Source organism: Amyelois transitella, chromosome 5 (assembly GCF_032362555.1).
Source record: "Amyelois transitella isolate CPQ chromosome 5, ilAmyTran1.1, whole genome shotgun sequence".
Lineage (NCBI taxonomy): Eukaryota > Metazoa > Arthropoda > Insecta > Lepidoptera > Pyralidae > Amyelois > Amyelois transitella.
The window spans coordinates 10908713-10930638 of record NC_083508.1 but is presented as its reverse complement, the minus strand read 5'-3'; the positions used below and the strand labels follow the sequence as shown (position 1 = coordinate 10930638).

Genomic DNA, 21926 nt, shown 5'->3' with positions numbered 1-21926 from the left:
GTGAGGACACGGTGACTGAACACTGCTGACTCCATGGTCCAGTGGTCTCTGTGGTTGTCATATGATCCCGTGTTTGTAGATTCTATTCCTGGGGGATAACTTTTAGCTGCTTCCTGTTGGCTATGCTGAAATATAGATCACAAAATTGTCCGATAAAAATATGATTCGGTACTTTGGTAGGGAAGGCACGTTTTGCTGTTCATACCTACCTCAAATCACGCCACGTTTGATAAAAAAAAAGCCACCATATTGTAAATGATCAATAAAAGAAAGTTGATTGTGTCACAAGACAGTGAGAATAATATTGAGTCAAGCTATTTGGTTCTTCTAATTTTTTTCCTACTTTATAGTTTATCTTTTGGTCTCTTTTCAGTTTTTAAGTTTTTGTCAAAATTCTGACTGCCTGATAAGCAGTGAACAGATAGTGAACTTTCGGCACACATTGTCTTTGGAATCTGTTTCATCATTAAAACATACAGCTGAAAGTGGCCTGTGTATTGTTCTTGGGAAGCACTTAAAAAAGGGTTTCCCAAAATTCAAGCGTTAATTTTCCAAAAAACTAACGGATATTGTGCATTACTAAGTCGTGGTCAAAACGCTGGTTACACAATGGTTTTAGATGGTAAAAACCATCCATCGAATTTGTAGGTTGATTCACCAAATGAGTAAGTATGTAGTGCAAGTGAATAAATTAACTATCATCTGACGCCTTAATTTGTCTAATGCTGTAACAATTAAATTCAAATTAAGGTTCGTTTATTGCATAACCGAATGAAATGAATAACAACTGTGTTGGATTCGGCTATTTTCTTTTTCCGAGTCTTACATCAAAGAGGAACGGTTTTTTTTTGTTGTTAACTAAATTAACAATTAAATTGAAATTCTGTTTTTAGGAATATATTAAGGCTGCGGCAACACTACATTGCAATACTTATTTACCGAATGTTGTTAGGAAAAAAAGCGAGTATTTAACGAATCTTTTCCTGCTTGTGTCTGGTATTTACCAACAGACGATTTCTCTGTAAAAAAAAACAACATCAACCTTGATTATGTCCGCGGCGCTGAGGTCTTCGCAATTTTCCACCCACTGCCGACATTCAGCTGTTTTTGCGTGAATCTTAATAATTTATGTTTTTAAGGTTGGAATTGTTTTAACGTGAATTTTGTAATCAGCGAACATGTCGTTATGCGGTGGTGGTCACTCTTGCATGAACGGTAACCCTCGGAAATTAAGAAAATATTTCGAAGACATTCGCCTTAACAAGGTCAATATCCTAATGATAGACTAAAAAGTTGTACAACTCATTGTTTAAGAAGATATATACTAGAAGGAAGTATTCGTTTTAGCCCTAACCACCTGTGCCTCAGAGATTCACAAGGAATGTTAGTTAATGTAGACATTTTGCCAAACATTTTCACCATATAAATCACTAGTCTACATAGTTTTTTAGTAGACTCTGGGCCTTAAGCTGAGGATGATATTGAAAACGTGATGAAATAGGAGTACTCCTCGTTAAAGGTATAAATTAGCACAGTCAATAATTTTAAATAAATATATTTATTAAAATTCGATTTGTGACAAATACTAGAACTAATAGTTAATTCCTATCAATAAAATTGTTTACGTATGAATTATAATTATTGTCAATTTTAGAGTCATTAAATTGGTCCACATTTGCAAAGAGTCCACGTACCTACGTAAAGATTTATCTTTCACGAGTAGAAGATTAATTTCAGTACAAAATATAAATGACAGGAATTAACATTATTAATCCTACAATTCCATATAAAAATCTTACAAAATATGTTAATCTTAAATTTATCACCGTTCGCTAATTTTTTTTTACTTACTTATATTTAGAACACTTTATAAAAACGTCTTAAATTTCGAAATATATAAACAACCACGCAAACACAACCAACAAGAATCCATTTGAACCCTGCTTGTATAAATACGAGTAGGTTTACAAAAATATTGAACTGAAATTGTTTCTAAATTCATAATTTTCTTTTTATTAAACGAAGAGCAATTCTACTTTATTAAGCTTTTCCAAATGTCAGTATAAAGCTTTTTTATACTACTGACACTTGATTATAGTACTGTAAAACGCAGTCGGGTAAAAAGAACGGTCTTCCGTGCTTCTAAAGACATTTTCCATAAGATGACAACAGAGTAAGGACCACTGTCTACGTTTTAACGTCCGAGGTTATTTCATGTTCTGTGGTAAGCACAAGAAGGTCACTTAATTACGTGGTCGGTAAAGTTATTAAAATATCAATTCGGTCGGCGTATACTTAAATCTAATTATACCCCCGTTATTTTTCTGAGGTCAAATTTACTTTTGTAACCGAATGGGATATTAATTGCTTTTTAATACAATCCGCTAGTTAAATTATTGTCTAACTGGTTTACAATAAGAATGTTCGCGTTTTTAATACTTAAAACTAGGTTGACATTAAAATTGATATGTTCTCGTCACTGGACCTCAAGTCCCCTGTTCAATCTCTGCTCGGTTAGCTTATCCGTATGATTAATAATCCCTAATACAAAATTCAATATATTTTTTCAATCATTGGATATAGCAACATCACTGGCAATATTTATGTCATGGTAACTTAATATGGATGTCTGTTTTTGCCGATGTGATTTATCTGGTTATTATGAACTTACTCGTGCAACGCCCTTGATACACTCGCCGAGATAAATTAATTCAATTGCTATATCATAAATGCTAAAATCGTATCGTGTGAATAGGAACGCTGGAAGGGCGAGGCGTAGAGTGCCTTGATCCTAGGAACGCACTGCCTAAGAAATCAGGCCAAGTGTACCCTCAACGAACGAGTTTGCATGAAGAGTGTGATGAGTTTGGATGAATGAAAGAAGTATGCGAGGATTGTGGCAAGTAGAAAGATGTTGTCTCTGCCTACCCCTCCAACTAACGAGGCTATAAATGCTGAAAGCAAGAGCTGCTTTAATGAAAAACTAGTATCGTAACACATACTGTTTATAAAATTATTAAAGACAAACGTCATAGACATAGAAAACAGGAAAGAATATAATTTTAAAATAGTTGATAGGAGTAATTTCTCAGCATTTTCTTTCCCAATAAACTGGGAACCTTCGAAATAACCCCAAATACCTGCTCCTCAAAAAACGTTTAGCTATATTATTCGAACTTATTAAGTACCCTCGCGAAGTAGAGGGTCCCTAGTCTAAAAAAGAAAAAGAACAGTCTTCATGATACTAAACTAATACTTTGGCAAGGTTTGCGCCGGCGCAGTGGGGGATAGAAGAGAGTCGTCTGGCGCCGCGAATGTGGCTTCCCTCATAGAAGAGGAGTTCCTGACGGACGCCCGCCGCCGCTCCTGGATAGACTGCGCCAGGAAGAACGTGCAGAATATCCCAGTGCTCTGTAACAAGGAAACTTCTGTTAATACGAAATTCTTTTGAAGAATACTCATAACCAACATCTTGAACTCAACATGTCTCCTGGCATAAGCAAATTTTGCTTAAAGGGAGGATCTACAATTGTAAACATCTACTTAATTAGCCAATAAACATTTTATTTTTTTGACACATGACCATTATCTCACAATTATTAACCATTTGAAGATAAAGAGAAGTATCTTTATGCAATCTTAATAAGGATACAACATGCATGTAACAACATTGAAAAAGAAACCAGTTATCCTGATATTTTTAATCCAAGAAGTAACCCTCCATGAAAAAAACCTATGGTCGGCCTTATATACATACCCATATCACGTTATATCCCTCAATGAATGCAGTTTGACAGAAGATATAGGTAATCAGAAAACTTGAAAGCCACGTTTGCCAAGTACCATATACTCTTGTTATAAGAAGTCACAGTGCGAAAATTAATGTAAACGTAAGAAACATCATTCATGAGCATATTTGAAGTCCTTATAAACTTCCATTAGAAGCACATACTATGTGCTAAAATACAGCCACGGCTGCTGTGTGCACGCACAAACGCCAACTTTCAATAGATTCAAGTAGGCAGAATTATCAAATAATCTCAGACGTCCTAGACACAAATCTTAACTGGATTGAATTGTGTAAGAACTGGCTAAATTCTAGTGTCAGCCTGTTCTTATTCATTGTCAATTGCACCAAATGTTGATTATCAAAATAGAAAGAGCATTAAAATCTGTATGTTCATTGCAAAATGGCTAACTGGCTTTTTTCCGTTCTAATCTCACTTAGTTATTTATGAGATGCACTAATTGTTTGTTTAGTTCTTTGCTTAGTTCTTTTGTCCACAGAGTATTAAAACCTATCCAACATTGCTTGAGTTTGCATATAAAATACAAACGGAACTTAATCTAATGTCTATAAGAATAGCTCTACTAAAAACTTCTTACATTTCGACACAAATAGATATGTAGATACAATCAAATATGTTTTCTTCTTTTCTGAAATTGATTTTCTTTAGACAGTTACCTATTTTATTCGATAGTACCTAAAACTAAAATGCCCATCACTAAAAGCATTACCATGTCCCAAGTAAGTACACAATTAAAGACAATTGGCAAATTGTTGTCGCGACACCCGTCAAGTGATGTTTCCAAGACATGTTAATTGTTTAGGCTTAATTAACTTTGTTATTTGACAATACAATGTTACAACTGTTATAGAAAATGTAGGTTAACGTATTAGCTGTTCTTTACTAATGATTAGTAGTAATACTCCGTTTTGACTTCAATTTCTATCTATACTAATATTATAAAGCTGAAGAGTTTGTTTGTTTGTTTGAACGCGCTAATCTCAGGAACTACTGGTTCGAATTGAAAAATTCAATTCGTATCAGTTTTGGGTTGAACAGACCATTTATCGACGAAAGCTTTAGGCTATAAAACATCACGTTGCAACTATTAGGAGAAATAATGGAAAATGTGACAAAAACGGGGGAAATTATTCATCCATGAGGGCTTTTATGATGCCCAAAATATAACTATTCCTCGCGAAAAAAAATCGCGGGCACAGCTAGAAAAAAATAAAATTCTACTCATCAAGCTATTAATAATGTAAGCAAACATTAAAATTTGTTTGACTACTGCATGCACAGAAAGCAAGACCTACTGTTTTTAATCAAAACTTTGCAGACCTTCAACTGATTCAATTAAATTAAAAATTTTATTGCTTATCATAAAGTACATCAGTTGTAATAGTCGATAAATGATACTCTTTCAAAATGATGTTTCAGGCGACAACTTCCTAAACAAACACTGGTGCTATGGATTTATTTATAACTCGGTTATCGTCCATCTTTCAATATATCTATTGAACGCCTTACACAACAACGACCTGTGACGTCACGTCGTAAGAATGTTAAACGACAAAGGAGCATTGTTGTCAAGAATTTAGTTGACAGTTCCTGAAACCGCGAGTTAGCTGTAAAGGCAAGATCACACATCAACAAAATGCTTGATGGTGCTAAACTACTCCGTGGATCTTCTTTAAGAACTGTCTCTTGTTAAGAAAAAATCTTCCTTTTGTTCTTAACCTTTTCATCAGCTTTATGTTTCGGAGATTTTCAATATATTTATCCGTTTGTAAATTAGATGTTCTAATCGTTATTTATTTTTGGAAATCCCTCATTAGCAGTCTTTCCTTAACTTTCTTTTCCTTTGCTATTATTTTTAACTCGTTTTCTGCTTTCAAATACCATAACATTGGTCTGTCTTCGCCTTACCGAAACACCAGAAGTACCCATTGTAACAACATAATGTTGTATTTTGTGTGTTTGTTTAAGTTGGCTTATCGGTAACTGTTTGAAAGAGGCCAGTGTTCTCGCTAAGCAGTAGGCTTATGTGCTAATGAAGTGGCCACATAATAACTTCAAAGGTTTTTGCCGATACCGATTCATAGAAATTGACCATACTTATATGCATCAAACACTTCTTATATTAGTGAGGACATGGTTGTTGTGCCGTGTGGTTCCCGGCACCAAGAGAAAAAAGTATACCATTCCATCTCTTCCATAGTTATTGTCTCAAGCATCTAGAAAATTAAATGCGAGTATGAAGTTAGATTGAAATAATATTCTCGATTCAATTCAGCATAATTTAATGTGACCTGAGACAACTCTTGATTAGTTTATCATAGAAAATAAAATATTACATTAACATGGTTAAAACCAGGAAAAACGCTAGTTCGATGATGATATACATATAATGAGTTTGGCAAATGTTCTGGTGTGTTGAAGAATAAAGATCTCAATGATATGCCAACTAGGTAATATCGTAAATGCAAAAGTAAGTTTATTTGTTACCTTACACGGGTTATCTACTCTAATCTCCTTAAAATATCGTATATATTTAATAAAAGAGTCTGGAGAACTCTGGAGAAGGAAGAAGTGGTAACTATAGTTCTCATGGGATTGCGAAAAATCTGTAGATGGCACTAAATTCGTCGTTTTTTTTTTCTTAATTTTGTTCTTAATAAAAGTCATGTTTTTAACGTAGAGCTAGCTTCGTACCTAGTGCATCAGAAAATACCTGTTAATAATAAATTATGGTTGGTTGCAACAAGTCTGAGTCATGCACAAATAAAAAAACAAAGTAACGTGACGACACGGTTGCGATTTTGCCACGCTGTTTGCATGACGCAAAACTGACTGACCAAGGTCAACCAGTCATACTATATAATCCTATGAGGTCACTACATTTCCATGTTGAGTAGGATAGGTCCACTGCATCATCCCGATGTCATACAAGGCGTCTCGAATAATAAATACGGGATATAAAAACCCAATCCTCCGGTGAAACATAGCTTAAAGAAATTGAAAAAAAAAATAACAATGCTCTTACTAGAGTTAAATGAAGAACAGTTACAGGGTCAATCAGGCTCAGCAGGTAATCACTTCGATCATGTTTGAAAAAAAAAGTAACCTTTTTAGAACAGATTATAGTCTATGATCTAGCTGTCGCGGGGATTCTCCTGCCATGAACCTCAGGATTTTCCCTTCAACCTTATTGCTTTTATTTCATCATAACTTCACTTCACTTCCCCCATATATTTTTGTAAAACTCACGAAATGTACCCTTTAGGTCAGGCTTATCCTAGAAGTTCTTAGGTTCCTGAAAAGGACCCAGGTCTAACGCTAGAAGGATGATAGATGAATCACTATGACGACATCCGGTTTTAATTCATACAGATTCCCGTAATCGTTTGATTCCGCGCTATCGTAAAATGTATTATTCACGGTCTAATTGTGTTTACAGTCTGCTTAAGAGCATTTGTGACGTAATGTATATCAAAAACTCATTGTTATGATCACTGTTCTGTGATAAGTACTCAAACAATATTTCTTTTGGATAATCATATATCTCTATTGATGTCAGTGTAGTTTTCGATGTGTATTACTGCACTTAAGAATTGGACCAATCCGTATTTTTTCCCATGGAAGTCGTCAAAGGTACCTAAGGAGTGAGGTAAATATTTTTCTACGTTGTAAGTGTACGAGTGTCAAGGCCCTGTTTAGCTAAAGGCCTTGACATTCGTAGATTATATCGAAAAACAAGTAAGTTACTTATATCAAACTTACTTAGGTAACTTACTTGTTTTTAGGTACCATTTACGAGAAAAAACTTAGCCTATGGCCCGCGTTCTTCAGAATAATTAAGTCATTGGCTAAAATATGTATTTTTATAATTCCAAATTAAACATGAGCAGCAAAATTAATGGCCCTGTTTGGTATTAATATTACGTCATGCACGATTCTATTCGGCTAACCTGCTAACATACATATATTTATGAAGATGACTGCTAACATACATATACGTAAAACGCTAACAAATATAGCAATGTTATGAGGATATCTAAGTTGTACTGCATACAAAGTAGATGATACAAATAGTACTACATCTTAAGTGACTATTGTTACTAAGTATGACTAATGCGGCTTTAACTTCCTTGTTTGTGGCAATCTTGATAAACGAATCTCTCCTTGTGTATGTGGTGTTAAAGTTTAAATTATTTTTATTGATATAAACAATCTGTAGCAATGTTTTTAAATTGATATTCCAAGGATCGTTTATAATTAATATATCCTACCTAGTATTGCTCCCTGCATACATACCTAATTAGTGTAATTCTCTCATGTTTTGATTACCTACGCGTTTAGTTGCTTTCTTTTGTAAGTAAAAATTATTTTCATTGATTTTTAGTTTTAAACAATTTTATTTTTAATTCTTTTCATAAAGCTTATTTTTAGGTATTATGTTCCAATCCTTCGAGTCATATACGTCTTAAACATACTGATAGAAGGCGCTCTTTATACTGCTCATTTTCGAAATTATACGAAAATTACGTTTTACACAATGCATGGAATTTTTAATTTTTTTGATACAGAGGATAGTTTTAGTGGCAAATTATGGTCTAGTACAAAGTTCACCCGTTTTAGCTCTATGGTTCAATAAATAAATTCCAGTGCTCTTAGAATTATCTAAACAACAAACAAATGATTCATAAATTTTTTTATTATAGTTGCATGTTATGCACAATCGCAATGCTATTGTGTGAACCGCAGGGCAAAGGAAAACATTATAGTTTATCCTTATTTTAATCAAATTTAAAATAGGCTAGATTTCCAAATTCAAGAAGCTGAAACCGCATTTTTTTTTTCTTAAAAGGTTGATAGAACTGTCTTAATCAGATATCATGACAGAGCATACCTATTTACCGATATGATCCTGGCAGGCAATGGTAGATTTCTTTTTTTTTTGATAGGCATTTTTCAATTTCCCAGTGATCCGTAATGCTATAATATCATGTTGGGCCTTTAATAACCTAAATCTAAGACCTAAACTCTAATATATTATCAGTTTCATTGCGTTTTCCTTATTGAATTATCAGCTGTGGGCTTTATAGAACAAGTTCGTTACAGAATATATCAAACAATTTTTTTTGCGAATATATTAAAATGTATGCTTGTTCCTCAGATATTACTTAAAACGATACTGTTTTTGCTGTAAAACTATATGGGTCAGGCCGCGAAAATTGTCAATTGTATCACAAAAGTAACACAAGACATTTTGAGTTACCATAACACAAATGTAACCCAAAAGCAACGAACATTTTGGGTAAAGTTCGTTTCAGATTGGTGACTAAAATAACCTTAACGAATATAAGTAAGTAACTGTAGTAAAAATGAAGTAGGTAATGAAAAAGTAAATAAATAAATATATACGCGACAAATTACACAGATTGAGTTAGCCTCGAAGTAAGTTCGAGACTTTTGTTACGAGATACTAACTAAACGATACTATATTTTATAATAAATACTTAAATAGACAAACATCCAAGACCCAGGCCAATCAGAGAAAGTTCTTTTCTCATCATGCCCTGGCCGGGAATCGAACCCGGGACCTCCGGTGACACAGACAAGCGCACTACCGCTGCGCCACAGAGGCCGTAAAAAAGGGTTTGAATAAAAGACTTTTGTAATTTTACCAATATTTTTAATTTTAAAAATATTATGAACACAACTAACTTTCTGTTGTACTGCACATACCACTACTACTAGCAGGGAAAACTTGTAGAAATTCCGATTATCCGGACTCGCGTCACGGCTCCAGTACCGCGCTACTAGACATGTGGGGACAAGTTTAAACGCGCCTCCGAATGTTTACTCCCGCTCTCATCTCAAAGAAGAGACTGACACTGAGGGTGAATGTCAAGGAACATCTCACGCAGAAGCTTTTGAAGCTCTAGAAATAGCTTTTAAGTGGTTTGAAAGACAGGAGAAATCGGATTCCTTACAGCTGTTACAACAGAAGCGCATCAGGGATTTGGCTGCAATGAAAAGATGTGATTCATTACGATAAAGATCAATAACAAGTAATTTTCAACCAAAATTGTAAATAACATTAATACATATTACAATGTCATTCATTATATTTGAACCACATATAAAAACCCCGCGTATATTTGGTTCTTTTATATCACTTGTGTACCACAGACATTGACCAGTAAAATTAACTCATCGCGGTTTGTAAATTTGAGAATATTTTTTTAAAGTAAATAGAATACTTAGGTAAACATTTTTTTAGGGCTCTCAAATAACGCAATACCTACAACCAAAACAATGACTTATATTTTTTCTGTTTGCCTATTTATCTGGCTGGAAGAAGCACGACGGAGAGGAATCAAACATCAATAATTATTATTTCAACGGGAGATTGTAGGTAGCACCATTTAAACTAAACGACTTTCAATTCACAGAATGTGAATGCGGCTTTACAAATCTATTGTGTTACGCAACACGTAAATTTGTGTTACAATAACACAGAATTAATACAAGCGTAACACATATGTCATACAAAAGCAACACAAAAGTAAAATATTTAAAATATTTTTTGGTTATAACTTGGTTATTTATTACAATTAGACGCTTATGAGCGATTCCACGCACACTTTAAAACACTTTGCATAGAAATTCGGTACAAAAATAAACAAATCTCTGTTACTTACCTTCAAAATCACAATTTTAAATTTTTTATTCAATCAGAGCAAATTATGTAACGGACTTTCAAAATGCCTCCTGTGACAAAACAACATTGTCTGCCTTTTTTACATTTATATGTCGGTAACAGTGATGCCATATTAATACTTTGTTTTGCTATTTGGTAGTTTTAATCAAAACAATGGGTATAAATTCGTCACACAAAAAAAAATGTAACACAAAAGTAAGACGCTTTTTTTATTTTAAACTGTCGTCAAACAAGTTATATCTGGAATTTTTGCACCGGTATTACAGTAACAGTAGGGGCTATCATATTATTCTTCGATGGTAAACATATATTTAAGGTATACTTTACAATTTATGGAGTATATCTTCATAATGGTAGTTCGACAAAAAGCGACCAAAAGTCACACAAAAAAATTGACAATTTCGGCGGCCTTACCCATATAAAGGCTTAAAACTTAGGTTACTTCTCTTAGGCACCTTGCGGGAATAACAAATTCAAATAGTAACAGGTTGTCACTATTTGAATATCAATTCCATCATTAAGGCATACAGCTGAACGTGGCATTTCTTTTCGAGACTGTTACCTCTGTCAATCCCGCAAAAGAAAAGACGTGATAATATTTAAGTATGTATTTTATTTGCATTGTTTTGTCAGTTACATAAGCCGCTCTGAAATAACGTTAGTCTCTCTGTAATTTTGTGTCCGTGATTCTACTATGGCAATTAGTATCGTTGTCCCTGTCGTAGCTACGTCGTTAGACAAAGACAGTACTACGTTACCGCTGGGATGCATTTAATGACTGATTAGGAGCATCCTCTGCTCCACAGGGGCCAATTTTTGTGTTACACTCGCGTAACTCAATGTCACACGATTGTTATGTTATCAGACCTTCTAATCCGTACATAAAACAAATAAATACATTGTGTTCCTAGATATTTGTTTGCACCCTTTCTAGTTAGATATGATAAACTGTTGGTTTTCCTATTAAAATAAAATAAAATAAATAAAAATAAAAACAATGTGATCCATCCATACATTATTAAAATTAAGTAACTGACTTAAGGAATATTGCCAAAAAATCGATATAGATCATCTATATATGACCAACGAAAGCCAAAATACATACAACGATATTTATGCACACGCCATACCACTCCAAAATTCATCTCACTGGAAGAGATTTCTATTGAAATAAGTAGCACCTTTGTTCTAGAATTACTGTAAGTATTAAATGCTTACTGTATATAATTTTGAGTTTTATGTACACAACAATATTTATAAATAAAATAAATACATTACAAATCACGTCTTATACGGGGTAGACAGAGCCAACATCATGAAGACTAAAATAATAAGTGAGTAGGTTAGGTAATATAAAACATTGTACGTACATATATGTATATGGAGCTATACTCTTGGCATTCTCTAGTAAAAAATAATAAGATAAAATTGCCACAGCTACGCAAACTCCACCAAAAGGATCACATGATAAATAAAACAAGTTATATCTCGACGACCTCGCTCTGTTTTTGAACGAACATGACGTCATGTCTCTTAATTTTGCTGTAAGAGGCAATTGATTTCAGATTTAAAATGCAGAGACAGATAAACTGAAATGTACATTCAAACATACATAATTATAGTCACGTTTATATCCATTACGAGGTAGACAGAACCAAGAGTTTTGAAAAGGCTGAAAGGCTACGTTCAGCTGTATAATTAACATACATACATACATATGGTCACGTATATATCCATTACGAGGTAGACAGAGCCAAGAGTCGTAAAAAGACTGAAAGGCTACGTTCAGCTATTTGGCTTAACGATAGAATTGAGATTCAACTAGTGAAAGGTTGCTAGCCCATCGCCTAAAAAAGAATCCAAACTTTATAAGCCTATCCCTTAGTGGCCTTTTACGACATCCATGGGAAAGAGATGGAGTGGTCCTATTCTTTTTTGTATTGGTGCCGGGAACCACACGGCACAATAATATACCTATAATTAAAGTATAATTAACTACAACTACTTATATAAGTACATACAAATTCGACGCAGGTTAGTTGGATGTATGTATTGTATGTATATAGTTAGGTATTTGTAGCGATTCTGACCTAACCTTCGAGATGCTGAGGCAACCGAGGATAATTCGCCGACCAAGGTGAAGGCTGAAGGAAGGAAACACTTTGACATCACGAGAACGTGATATCAAATGTTTTTTTTAATTAATTCATTGGAATTATATATGTACTTTTTTAATTGAAAGACAAGTGGTCTATATTATTATTTTGGATCTGAAAAGACACATGCTTTTATCACGCCATAATACCTTACGGGGTAGACATAATCTGATATCTACTTTCAGCTAAGTCAGAATATTAAATTGCTTGTTATTTATTTATTCATAATTTCATTGCATTTCATACTTGCTTCAATATAATTAAAGACGCATATTTAAGAGGAAGTACATAAATAATATTTCTATTATATAATTACAAATACTTACTGCATGGTACTCGGCTCTCCACCAGGACCACTCAATTTCTTTACCATGGATGTCATAAAAGGCGACTAAGGGAATGGAAAATAAACTTGTCATTATTTTTGTAGGCGATGGACTAGCAACCCGTCACTATTTTAATCTCAATTCCATTATCGAACCATACAGTTGTATGTATGTATGAACGTCGCCTCTCAATGTTTTCAAGACTGACTTCGTCTACCCCGCAAGATATATATGTATATAATTTATTATAAATATATTATTATTTATATGTGTGTAGTTTATAAACAAATTTTTCAAATTAATCTTAATTATTGTACTATCTCTCTTTAGTAAAGGTCATAGCTGGCTAAAAATTATGTCACTAGGAGGAATATCAACAAATTATAGTGGGCGGCAATACTAATTTAATTATTTTGTTTCCGTATTTTTCTAAATATAGAAGATAGTGAAATAAAATGAGATTATTTATGTTTACGTAACGTTCGCTAACGCTTAACATTTTACTTATTACACTATCAAACCAATAAAAGTTTTGACATATATATACATACAAGTATACAGAAACGCTAATGAGTTACGTTTGAATTAAATTTTGACTTTAGCTACAGTTCAATAAGGAGTACTAAGTACTATAACACTAACTAGAAAACAAAACACGGCAGCGGCCGTTCACGGCAGAAAATTTGACATTAGAGAATGCAGTTAGTTCAGAAAAATATGGCGCTCATACGATAAGTAAACAATATATTTTCACAAAACAAACGATAAATTATATCGATACGATAAACGGCGCCCGAATGGCGGGTCGTGGCGTGTTGTAATTAAAATATAGAACACGGGGGGGCGAAGATATTATGTCATCGTGGTAGGTCATTGTTGACAAAAATTTAGTAGAGAATTTCCTCTTTTTGCATCGAAAATCCTCATAGAAATCGTAATAAGGCTAGTAAAAGATATCTTAAGTCGGTAATAAAGAGCGTCGGTTGTCTAACGGTTAAGAAACCTGAATGCGTACCTAAGTAATTAGCGTGGGGGCACAGGTTCAGATCCTAGCTCGGCTTTGTACTTATGACTCTTTTCTGAGTTGTATTCATTAGTTTCAGTGCTAACCAACGATCTAACAGTGAGGGAAAAGATCGTGAAGCAACCTGCATGAGGCAACTAGATGTGTAACCATGGTCCATTATTATGTTAAGAGTTTACGAATGTCAGACGGGATTCATTAACAGATTTAATGTACATTCTACAAAAGGGCAGAATGGAGCCTTCATATATAAGCTACAACTCTGTAATTTGTCAAAAAAATATACACCCACAAAATTGATTGATAGTCTAGTTACTATCTAGGGAGAGATCTACGAAGCAGCCATGTATTCCCACCAGGATGTCAGTGCCGCGTGGTTCCCGGTACTAATACAAATAAGAATAGGACCGCTCCGTTTCTTACCCATGGATGTCGTAAGAGACGACCAAAGGATAGGCTTATAAACTTGGCATTTTTGGGCTATGGTCTTGCGACATGTCACTATTTGAATCTCAATTCTATCATTAAGCGAAACAGCTGAACGTGGCCTATCAGACTTTTCAAGACTGTTCGGCGCTGTCTACCCCGCAAGGGATATAGACGTGATTATATGTATGAATGTATGTATTCATGCCAGTTTTCCAGAAGTTAAAACACGGAGTTTCCCGCAGATTCTTAACTCAACCTTAATCATAACTAACGATCGACAATGAAGTTTACATACAAACATATCAAAAGCAACGTCACACCTATGTTAAATCACGTCAGAATTTTGTTTATTTGTTAATACTTTATCATAGGTACATAACAAAATTTTAATTGTTCATAATGAGACATTAAAAAAACAATTTTACAAAAGGTACGAAAAATTAAAAAAAAAACTAAGTACCTTTTAAATCAGTACGGTTATAGAAAGTATCGGTCGATAAAAATCCGTATTCGCGACTTGGAACTTGCTAATTTATTTCACTTTACAACACAACCTTATCGTCTGAATACCAAAGAGGAGCATTAGTCTAGCAAACAATGAATTATGCAACTTAGAAAGCATAAGACCTACGCTTTCAAACCAACCAGAATTGAAGACCTACAATAACATAGAAAGTTAAAGATTGAGAAGACCTTGGTCAGATGGTTTCGGATATGGTAAGTGGAATACCATATGATGCTTTAGGTACTGTCCAGTGAAAGTAATGTTAACAAAATATTGACTGAATAGGAAAGTATGTTTGTTTGTTATTGAACTCAAAGGAACCGACATTTACCGAATTTACTGTTTACTTTTAACCCCCGACAGTAAAAGAGGGGTGTTATACATAGATTTGACGTGTCTGTCTGTCTAGTTAAACTTGATTGCTTAGTTAGTTATAACTAAGTATTTGAATTTTTCAACTCTACGCCACAAGTCACAAAAACAAAATCACGTGACGCTATCAGTTAAATACAGCGTAAAGTCTAAATCGCGCAAGCAACGATTTCACGGATTGGAGCATATATACAACCTCCGGCACAACATCGTCGGAGCCGTGGTTCCCCAGGCATAACACCTAGCCTAGTGGAAGATATTCAATTTGGTGGCGGTCTAGTTAAATTATCGCTCCCGCTACAGAAGTATACAATGTTACCAATCTCCCGACAGCAACTGAGGCAAGTCAATGAGTAAATAAAGTATTTCAACTGAGCGATGAGTGGACTTTAAAAATAGACGTCATATTGAAGGTGATTTCGTGGTTATTAAAGTTTATTGCTCTAATGGGAGCCGAAGACGCTAACGCTGCTCTAATTTGGTGAAAAATGATTTATTTTCAGAGCAGAGCATCTATTTATATTTCAGTTATTACTAGCTTTTACCCGAGTCTTTACTTTCTTAGGAAAACGGTAAGCGCTTCTGGCAAGGAACTTCCATATTGCCTTTGGAAAATAAGCTTCCGTAGTCAGATGAAAAGGTACTTAGGTAGACTCCAGAGTGGCTGACTGTCACCCGCAGCGTTCCCGGAAATTTTGAAAAATCCTGTTATTGATGCCTTATGTCACGAAACCGCCGAGCTTGCATGAAGAGAGTTATTATGAAGCGAAGGAAATATGCAGAGATCGTGGCAAGTGGAAAGAGGTAGTCTCTGCCTACCCCTCCGGGAAAGAGGCGTGATTTTATGTATGTATGTATGTATGTTGATGCCTTACATATGGTCACGTCTATATCCCTTGTGGACTAGACAGAGCCAACAGTCTTGAAAAGACTGAATGGCCACGTTCAGCTATTTGGCTTAATGATAGAATTGAGATTATATAATGCTAAAAACGGTCCCGCGCGTTCTACAAGGAAAAGGTAAGGCTTCGTCTGCAATGTCGCGGAAGGCAGACGGGAGTCGCTTCGTGTAAAAACTAACTTTCCCGCTCAATGATCATAGTCATATGCGAAAGGTTCTTACAATCTTTACAGAAAGAAAACAGGACATTCTGTTTTTATCTTCGCCCCCCTACCAACAAGTAAGGAATCATCAAATATTAATTAATATCTACCTCATTCCCAAATGATGTCACAGCCGACCTTGCATAAGACCTACAATTAATGCTTAGTGAACATAGATATCGCAATAATTTAAGACAATAGATATGCCATATTATACTTGATACTCTGATATAACAGGTAAGTGTAATAAGTAGTGGCGGATATATTTCAATTTAATTTTATATAATATGTATACTAGACATATTTTGCATTTTGAAAAATTTTCGATTTTAATATCCGAAAGGGTTAATATAAAGATCTGTTATATAAATGTATGACCTTGTTCTCATTTTATACAAATAAAAATTTGAATTTAAGGTATGTATGGATATGATTTTAGTCCGAAATAAACTGATAACGAATACCCTGCCGTTTTTTTTTTGCACCCGTACTCCCCTGGGACTTCTATACTATAGAAATGATGTCTTGTTGTGGTACATCGCACGCATTTTCTGGGGTTATTACTAGCCTCAGCCGAATCCTAACTCGGTCGTGGGTTAAGTTAGGAATGAGTAAAAATATATAATTTTTTAAACCTAACTCCTGCATCGTTTGGGCATCATTCTTGTCATAACCTAAATGCGAAATAATTACTTAGGTCACCCCTGCATGCCCAATGAAAGTTGTCAAATAAATCTATGAAATTAAGATGTTCATTCATACGTTCATATAATCACGGCTAACATCACACATCACATCCCTTTATCTATAGACCACTTTTATTTATTTGTATAATTTAATTAATATCAAATTAATATGTATTATCTAGTACATACCACTTCTATAGTCTTAATTATTCCAAATTCTATGGTAATGAGCGTGTTTAACAATGGAGAATGGAGGTCGGTACCTCGGTACCCTATAGGGAGTTACTAATGACATTATTATGTCATGATGCTGATGAGCCAAGGAGAAAATGTGAGCGTGTTTTGCATGCGTATTGACAGTTATATTAATTAATAATTTTATACAAGTTTGTTTGTTACAAGAACGACCAAAGGACGCCTTAGAATCTGCCAGATCAGAAGAGAAAACTAAAAACCATTAAACCATTCTGCAAAAGAAAGTAAGTCTCGCTCGCAATGCAGTTTCTCTACCGAAAAATTTGTGAGGTCCATGTGATACCGAAACGGTTAATTTATTTCATCTGTAGCGGGAGCGATAATAAGGCTCGACCGCCACCAAAGGGAAGACCAACTTACCGCCAGGCTAGGTGTTATGCCTGGGGAACCGCGGCTCCGACGCTGTTGTGACGTGTGGCGTATAAATGTTTAATTTAGAAATTAAACATTTATACGCCAATGTAAAATTTAGTTTTTAAGGTTAGTTATCGTATTACCATATCAATATTGAGAATCTTTTACAGACGATCCTCCTAGCTAAAAACTATCATTATCCTAAAGTTTTTGTCCTGGTTATACCCATCTGGGGAAAAACTGGGGTCAGTCATAATCAATATCATGATTCATAAGTGGGAAAGTTAGATCCGTTTTATTATTTTTTCCGGTTGCGTCTTAATAACTTATTTGCAATATTTAAACAATTAACACTGTCATGGACACCAACAATACCTGCATCATTTACACAAAGCGGAGCAATATGATAAGCATAATGTATAGACGAACGTATCTTGATCAAATTAAGGACGTCCTGGTAAAGGGTCAGGTCAAAAGTACCCGAAACCGCCGAGCTTGCATGAAGAGAGTTATGAATGTGGATGAAGCGAAGGCAGTATGCAGAGATCGTGGCAAGTGGAAAGAGGTAGCCTACCCTTCCGGGAAAGAGGCGTGATTTTATGTATGTATGTATAATGGGTTATATAAGGAAAGTCATAATCTTCTAGCTGCGTCTGCAGTTATCGTCTTGGCGTTTTTGCCTTGTACGTAGGTACCCTCCCTGTGAATTTCTCAAGTCTCTCCTATTACTTCAAACCAAGAGTAGAAAGATCAGGTTCTTTTATTATAACTAACCTGCAATATAGAAGCAGTCAGCGCCGTCATAGACACCAGCAATAGCTGCTCTCTCGCATACTCGTGGAGGGGTTTCCCGCACCCTCGCTGGAAGAGCGCCGTGCAGTCAGAGGCGTAGGGCTTGTGCAACGAGTCCAGGGGCCCCTGGCCGCAGCATGAGAAGGGCACCTGGCCCGTGGAGCTGAAGTCCGTGGGACCGCTGAGGCCGCAGCATTGGAACTGGAAATTTTATGAAATAAGTTATTCATTTCTGGCTACAGAAATGTAAAAAAAAATCTACTTGAGTTGTTAGTATATTAAGCTCATTCTTTTTAGTTTCGGCATTAAGTAGAATTGCACATTTATAAATCTTTCTAACTGACGAAGGGAATGGCTTATAAACTTGGGATTCTTCTTTTAGCTGGGATATGGGATAGCAACCTGTCACTATTTGAATCTCAATTCCATCATAAAGCCTAACAGCTGAGCGAGGCCTATGGCTCTGTCTACCCCGCAAGGGATATAGACGTGATTATATTATTGAATGACTGTATTAATCTTTCTCTTGATTGGCTTTGACCAAAGAAACACTCGGCGCCGGGCCAGCATGCATGTATGCCATTATTGCCTTTTGGGGAACTTGTAACTAAGTCAATTTTTAAACTAACCCTCACATGAAGCCGGTCCCATCTGATGGCGTCGGCGGAATTAGGGTCTTTTAGGTCAGTGGTCAGCTTGAAGTATGAAGACATAGTGCTGGTGATGTCTATTTCAATGTTATCCCACACGACCATCGCCCACACGAAGCAAGAGAATTCGATCACGACGACCAATATGATCAGGATGCCGGTCTGAAATTGTGAAAATAGAAGTTAAAACACACTTTAAAGTGGAGATACAGGTTCAAATGTTACGGCGGCAATGAATGACTCTTTCCAGAATTATAATTCTTACATTAGTTTGATTGCCAACTCATGCCCTTTCGGTGAAGAAACTTTGTAAGGAAACCTGCACATTATCCTCTGTTAAGATTACAGATGACAGTCGCCAAGAACAGGAACATAATATAACGATTCAACATATAGGGCTGTGTCATAACAGATATTGCATTTACTGTCCTAGGAGATGTTTCGTGCGAAAACTTAGCGAACACACCTAGGGGGAAAAGAAAACATTCCTACGGGAATTTTAGGAATTCATTCTCTAAACTCCCCGAAAACCTACCTTTCAACTTTTTACTAGGTACATAAAAATTGGAATTTATATGGCTACAGTGCAGACAACTAGGTATACTTTAAATAGTTGATAAAAAAATTCGGAGTAATTGAACGCGCCCATTACTCATTCCGTACCGCACATCGGTGACTAAACATTTCGGAATCGACAAGGTCAAGTAACCAAGACTACATATCCTGTTTGGAACATCTTCGTTCTGCCAAAAAGATTTGTTTCTAAAATATTCCAAATTAGAAAAAAAAATACTTTAGTTCTCCGCTTTGCCTGGGTAGACTTAGTAGCCTTCACAACCACGACTAGGTCACTAATTTAGCCTATACAAGAACCAGTCGCTTTTGCCAAATTTATTTTGCTTTCTAGAACCCACAAAGTCTTTCCCGTCACAGAAAAAGTGACTCTTTGCTACATTTTGTGCTATACTTACTATGATCACATGGAACTGATGCATGGACCTGGCTGTCCTCCATCCAATCCAGGCAATGGAGCATGATATTATAGCCATCATTAGTAACAGAATAGCCGGGTATTCCACATTGACTCCAATAAAATGCCGGTACACAAAGAGCCGGTAGAGCAAAAACCCACTCGCGCCAAAAAGTACCAATGCTGACATCTGTTGAGAAAACGAGACATTAAACAAAAACATTAACCCACCAAATTAAGAGGTCATTGTCAAAAGTTTTTTGTTCGAAAAATAAGCATCTCTCTTTTGTTTCAACGTGATATTAACTCTACAAAGCCCACAATCGCTACTAATTCGCTAATTGTGACTAATAAAACTCGGTATCATTTCATTCAATTAAACGTCCGATGCACTCATTAGAAAATCTTACATCTCTCATGTTAAACGACTACTCGAACCTGTTTTACAAAGGTAAATCTTCCCTCGCTGTGTACTAAATCTGAGCAGAATGTTTCGTGCCAGTTGTTATGACAACAAACCAGCGGTAAAGCAGATGATTCGGAATTCACTCGTAAATTAACAATAAATAGTACTCACCGCGAATAGAATATTGAACGTCAGCACCAGATATTTCCAGCAGTTAGTTGAAACAGCCATTTTCGTGTCCAGAATTCACATCACAAAGATCTTGATAGAAACTCGCACAAAACAAAGGAGCGGTTCAACGTGCGGTCTCCCCGTTCCGCCACAGAGAATGTTTTGTGCACGTTGTGTTATAGCGAACTCCCAAGCCGTGTAGAGTGATGCAACGTAACAAAATTAAACATTTATCTGATGGACTATATCGCCTTTTACTAAAAAACTAGGCACGTTATCATTGACGAATTCATACGACCAATGTTTTGAGTCAGCTAATCAGCTTATCAAAATATTATCAGGTGTATTGTTGTAATCTATATCTAACCTACTTTCGACGCGAGAGTTGAAGAGTTTCACTACCTGCGCTACGGGTATTAATAGAGCAGTGACACTTCTATTTTTAAGGCCCCAAGATCGTTGCCGCTCGTAAATACGAAATTCAAAAGAATAATAGCAACTTTAGGCGGATATTTTCTGTGTTTCTGGTACCTACTGTGTACGAATAAAACATTGCGCGCAGACCTAAGTAATTTCCGAGTAATTTGCTATCATTATTGCAGTTACTAGTAGGTAATTGTCATAGATCTTTACCATTGACCTTATTTATTATCTTCTGATACTTAGGTGCTTACCAATTTGTTTCGACTTCTGAATTCAGGACTTTACTTTTTGGTGGCGATTTTTGAAATTTTTGAGGAGCATATCAGTCAACTTTTTACTTTACAGGCTAGCTTTTGCTCTTCTCAAACTTTAGCATATATTTCTCTCCACAAAACAATTTAAATCTTAATTCAATTTTTAACTCATACAGCTGAACATGGCCTTTCAGTCACTGTTAGCTCTGTCTACCCCGTAAGGGATAAAGACGTAACTATATGATGTATGTGTATAAATACAATTGGTTTGGGCCTTCGAATTCGAACTATCAAATTGTAATTATGAGTTGGTCCACGAAGAGAACGCGATTGCATATCAGCTGGTCCACGAGGAAGTCGTGATCCTTTAGGCGTGAAAATTAATAAAAGTAGTAGCCTGCTTAAATTCTGGTTATTATCGATAAACACATGAAAATCGGCACACCAATCATTATAGCTCTTTAGGAGGACAATTTTGGAAAAGTAATCTATGTTGGAACTGGAAATATTAGTATAGATGCCAGCCTATGT

At 35.4% G+C, this 21926-nt stretch overlaps 2 protein-coding genes across 2 annotated transcripts in view; both read right to left on the bottom strand.

The window, feature by feature from the left end:
• The window catches only part of LOC106134506 (CD63 antigen), a 515731-nt gene that overhangs the window by 367109 nt on the left and 126696 nt on the right, over positions 1–21926 (bottom strand). The gene's annotated exons all lie outside the window — the stretch shown is intronic.
• Positions 1682–21045, bottom strand: LOC106134489 (23 kDa integral membrane protein). The gene is made up of 5 exons (XM_013334551.2): positions 20719–21045; positions 20143–20331; positions 19151–19333; positions 18504–18722; positions 1682–3411 (listed from the first exon to the last, which is right to left on the bottom strand). Exons 1-5 carry the CDS (start codon positions 20776–20778, stop codon positions 3250–3252), a joined length of 813 nt encoding a protein of 270 aa, XP_013190005.2. The 5' UTR covers positions 20779–21045; the 3' UTR covers positions 1682–3249.

Bases quoted from the DNA above. Each gene is read 5' to 3' on its own strand.
- LOC106134489 (XM_013334551.2), bottom strand. From the start codon at position 20,778: ATGGCTGTTTCAACTAACTGCTGGAAATATCTGGTGCTGACGTTCAAT. The intron at 20,332-20,718 runs GTGAGTACTATT...TTTTCTCAACAG, and splicing joins CGTTCAATATTCTATTCGCG to ATGTCAGCATTGGTACTTTT. The intron at 19,334-20,142 runs GTAAGTATAGCA...TCACAATTTCAG, and splicing joins ATCAGTTCCATGTGATCATA to ACCGGCATCCTGATCATATT.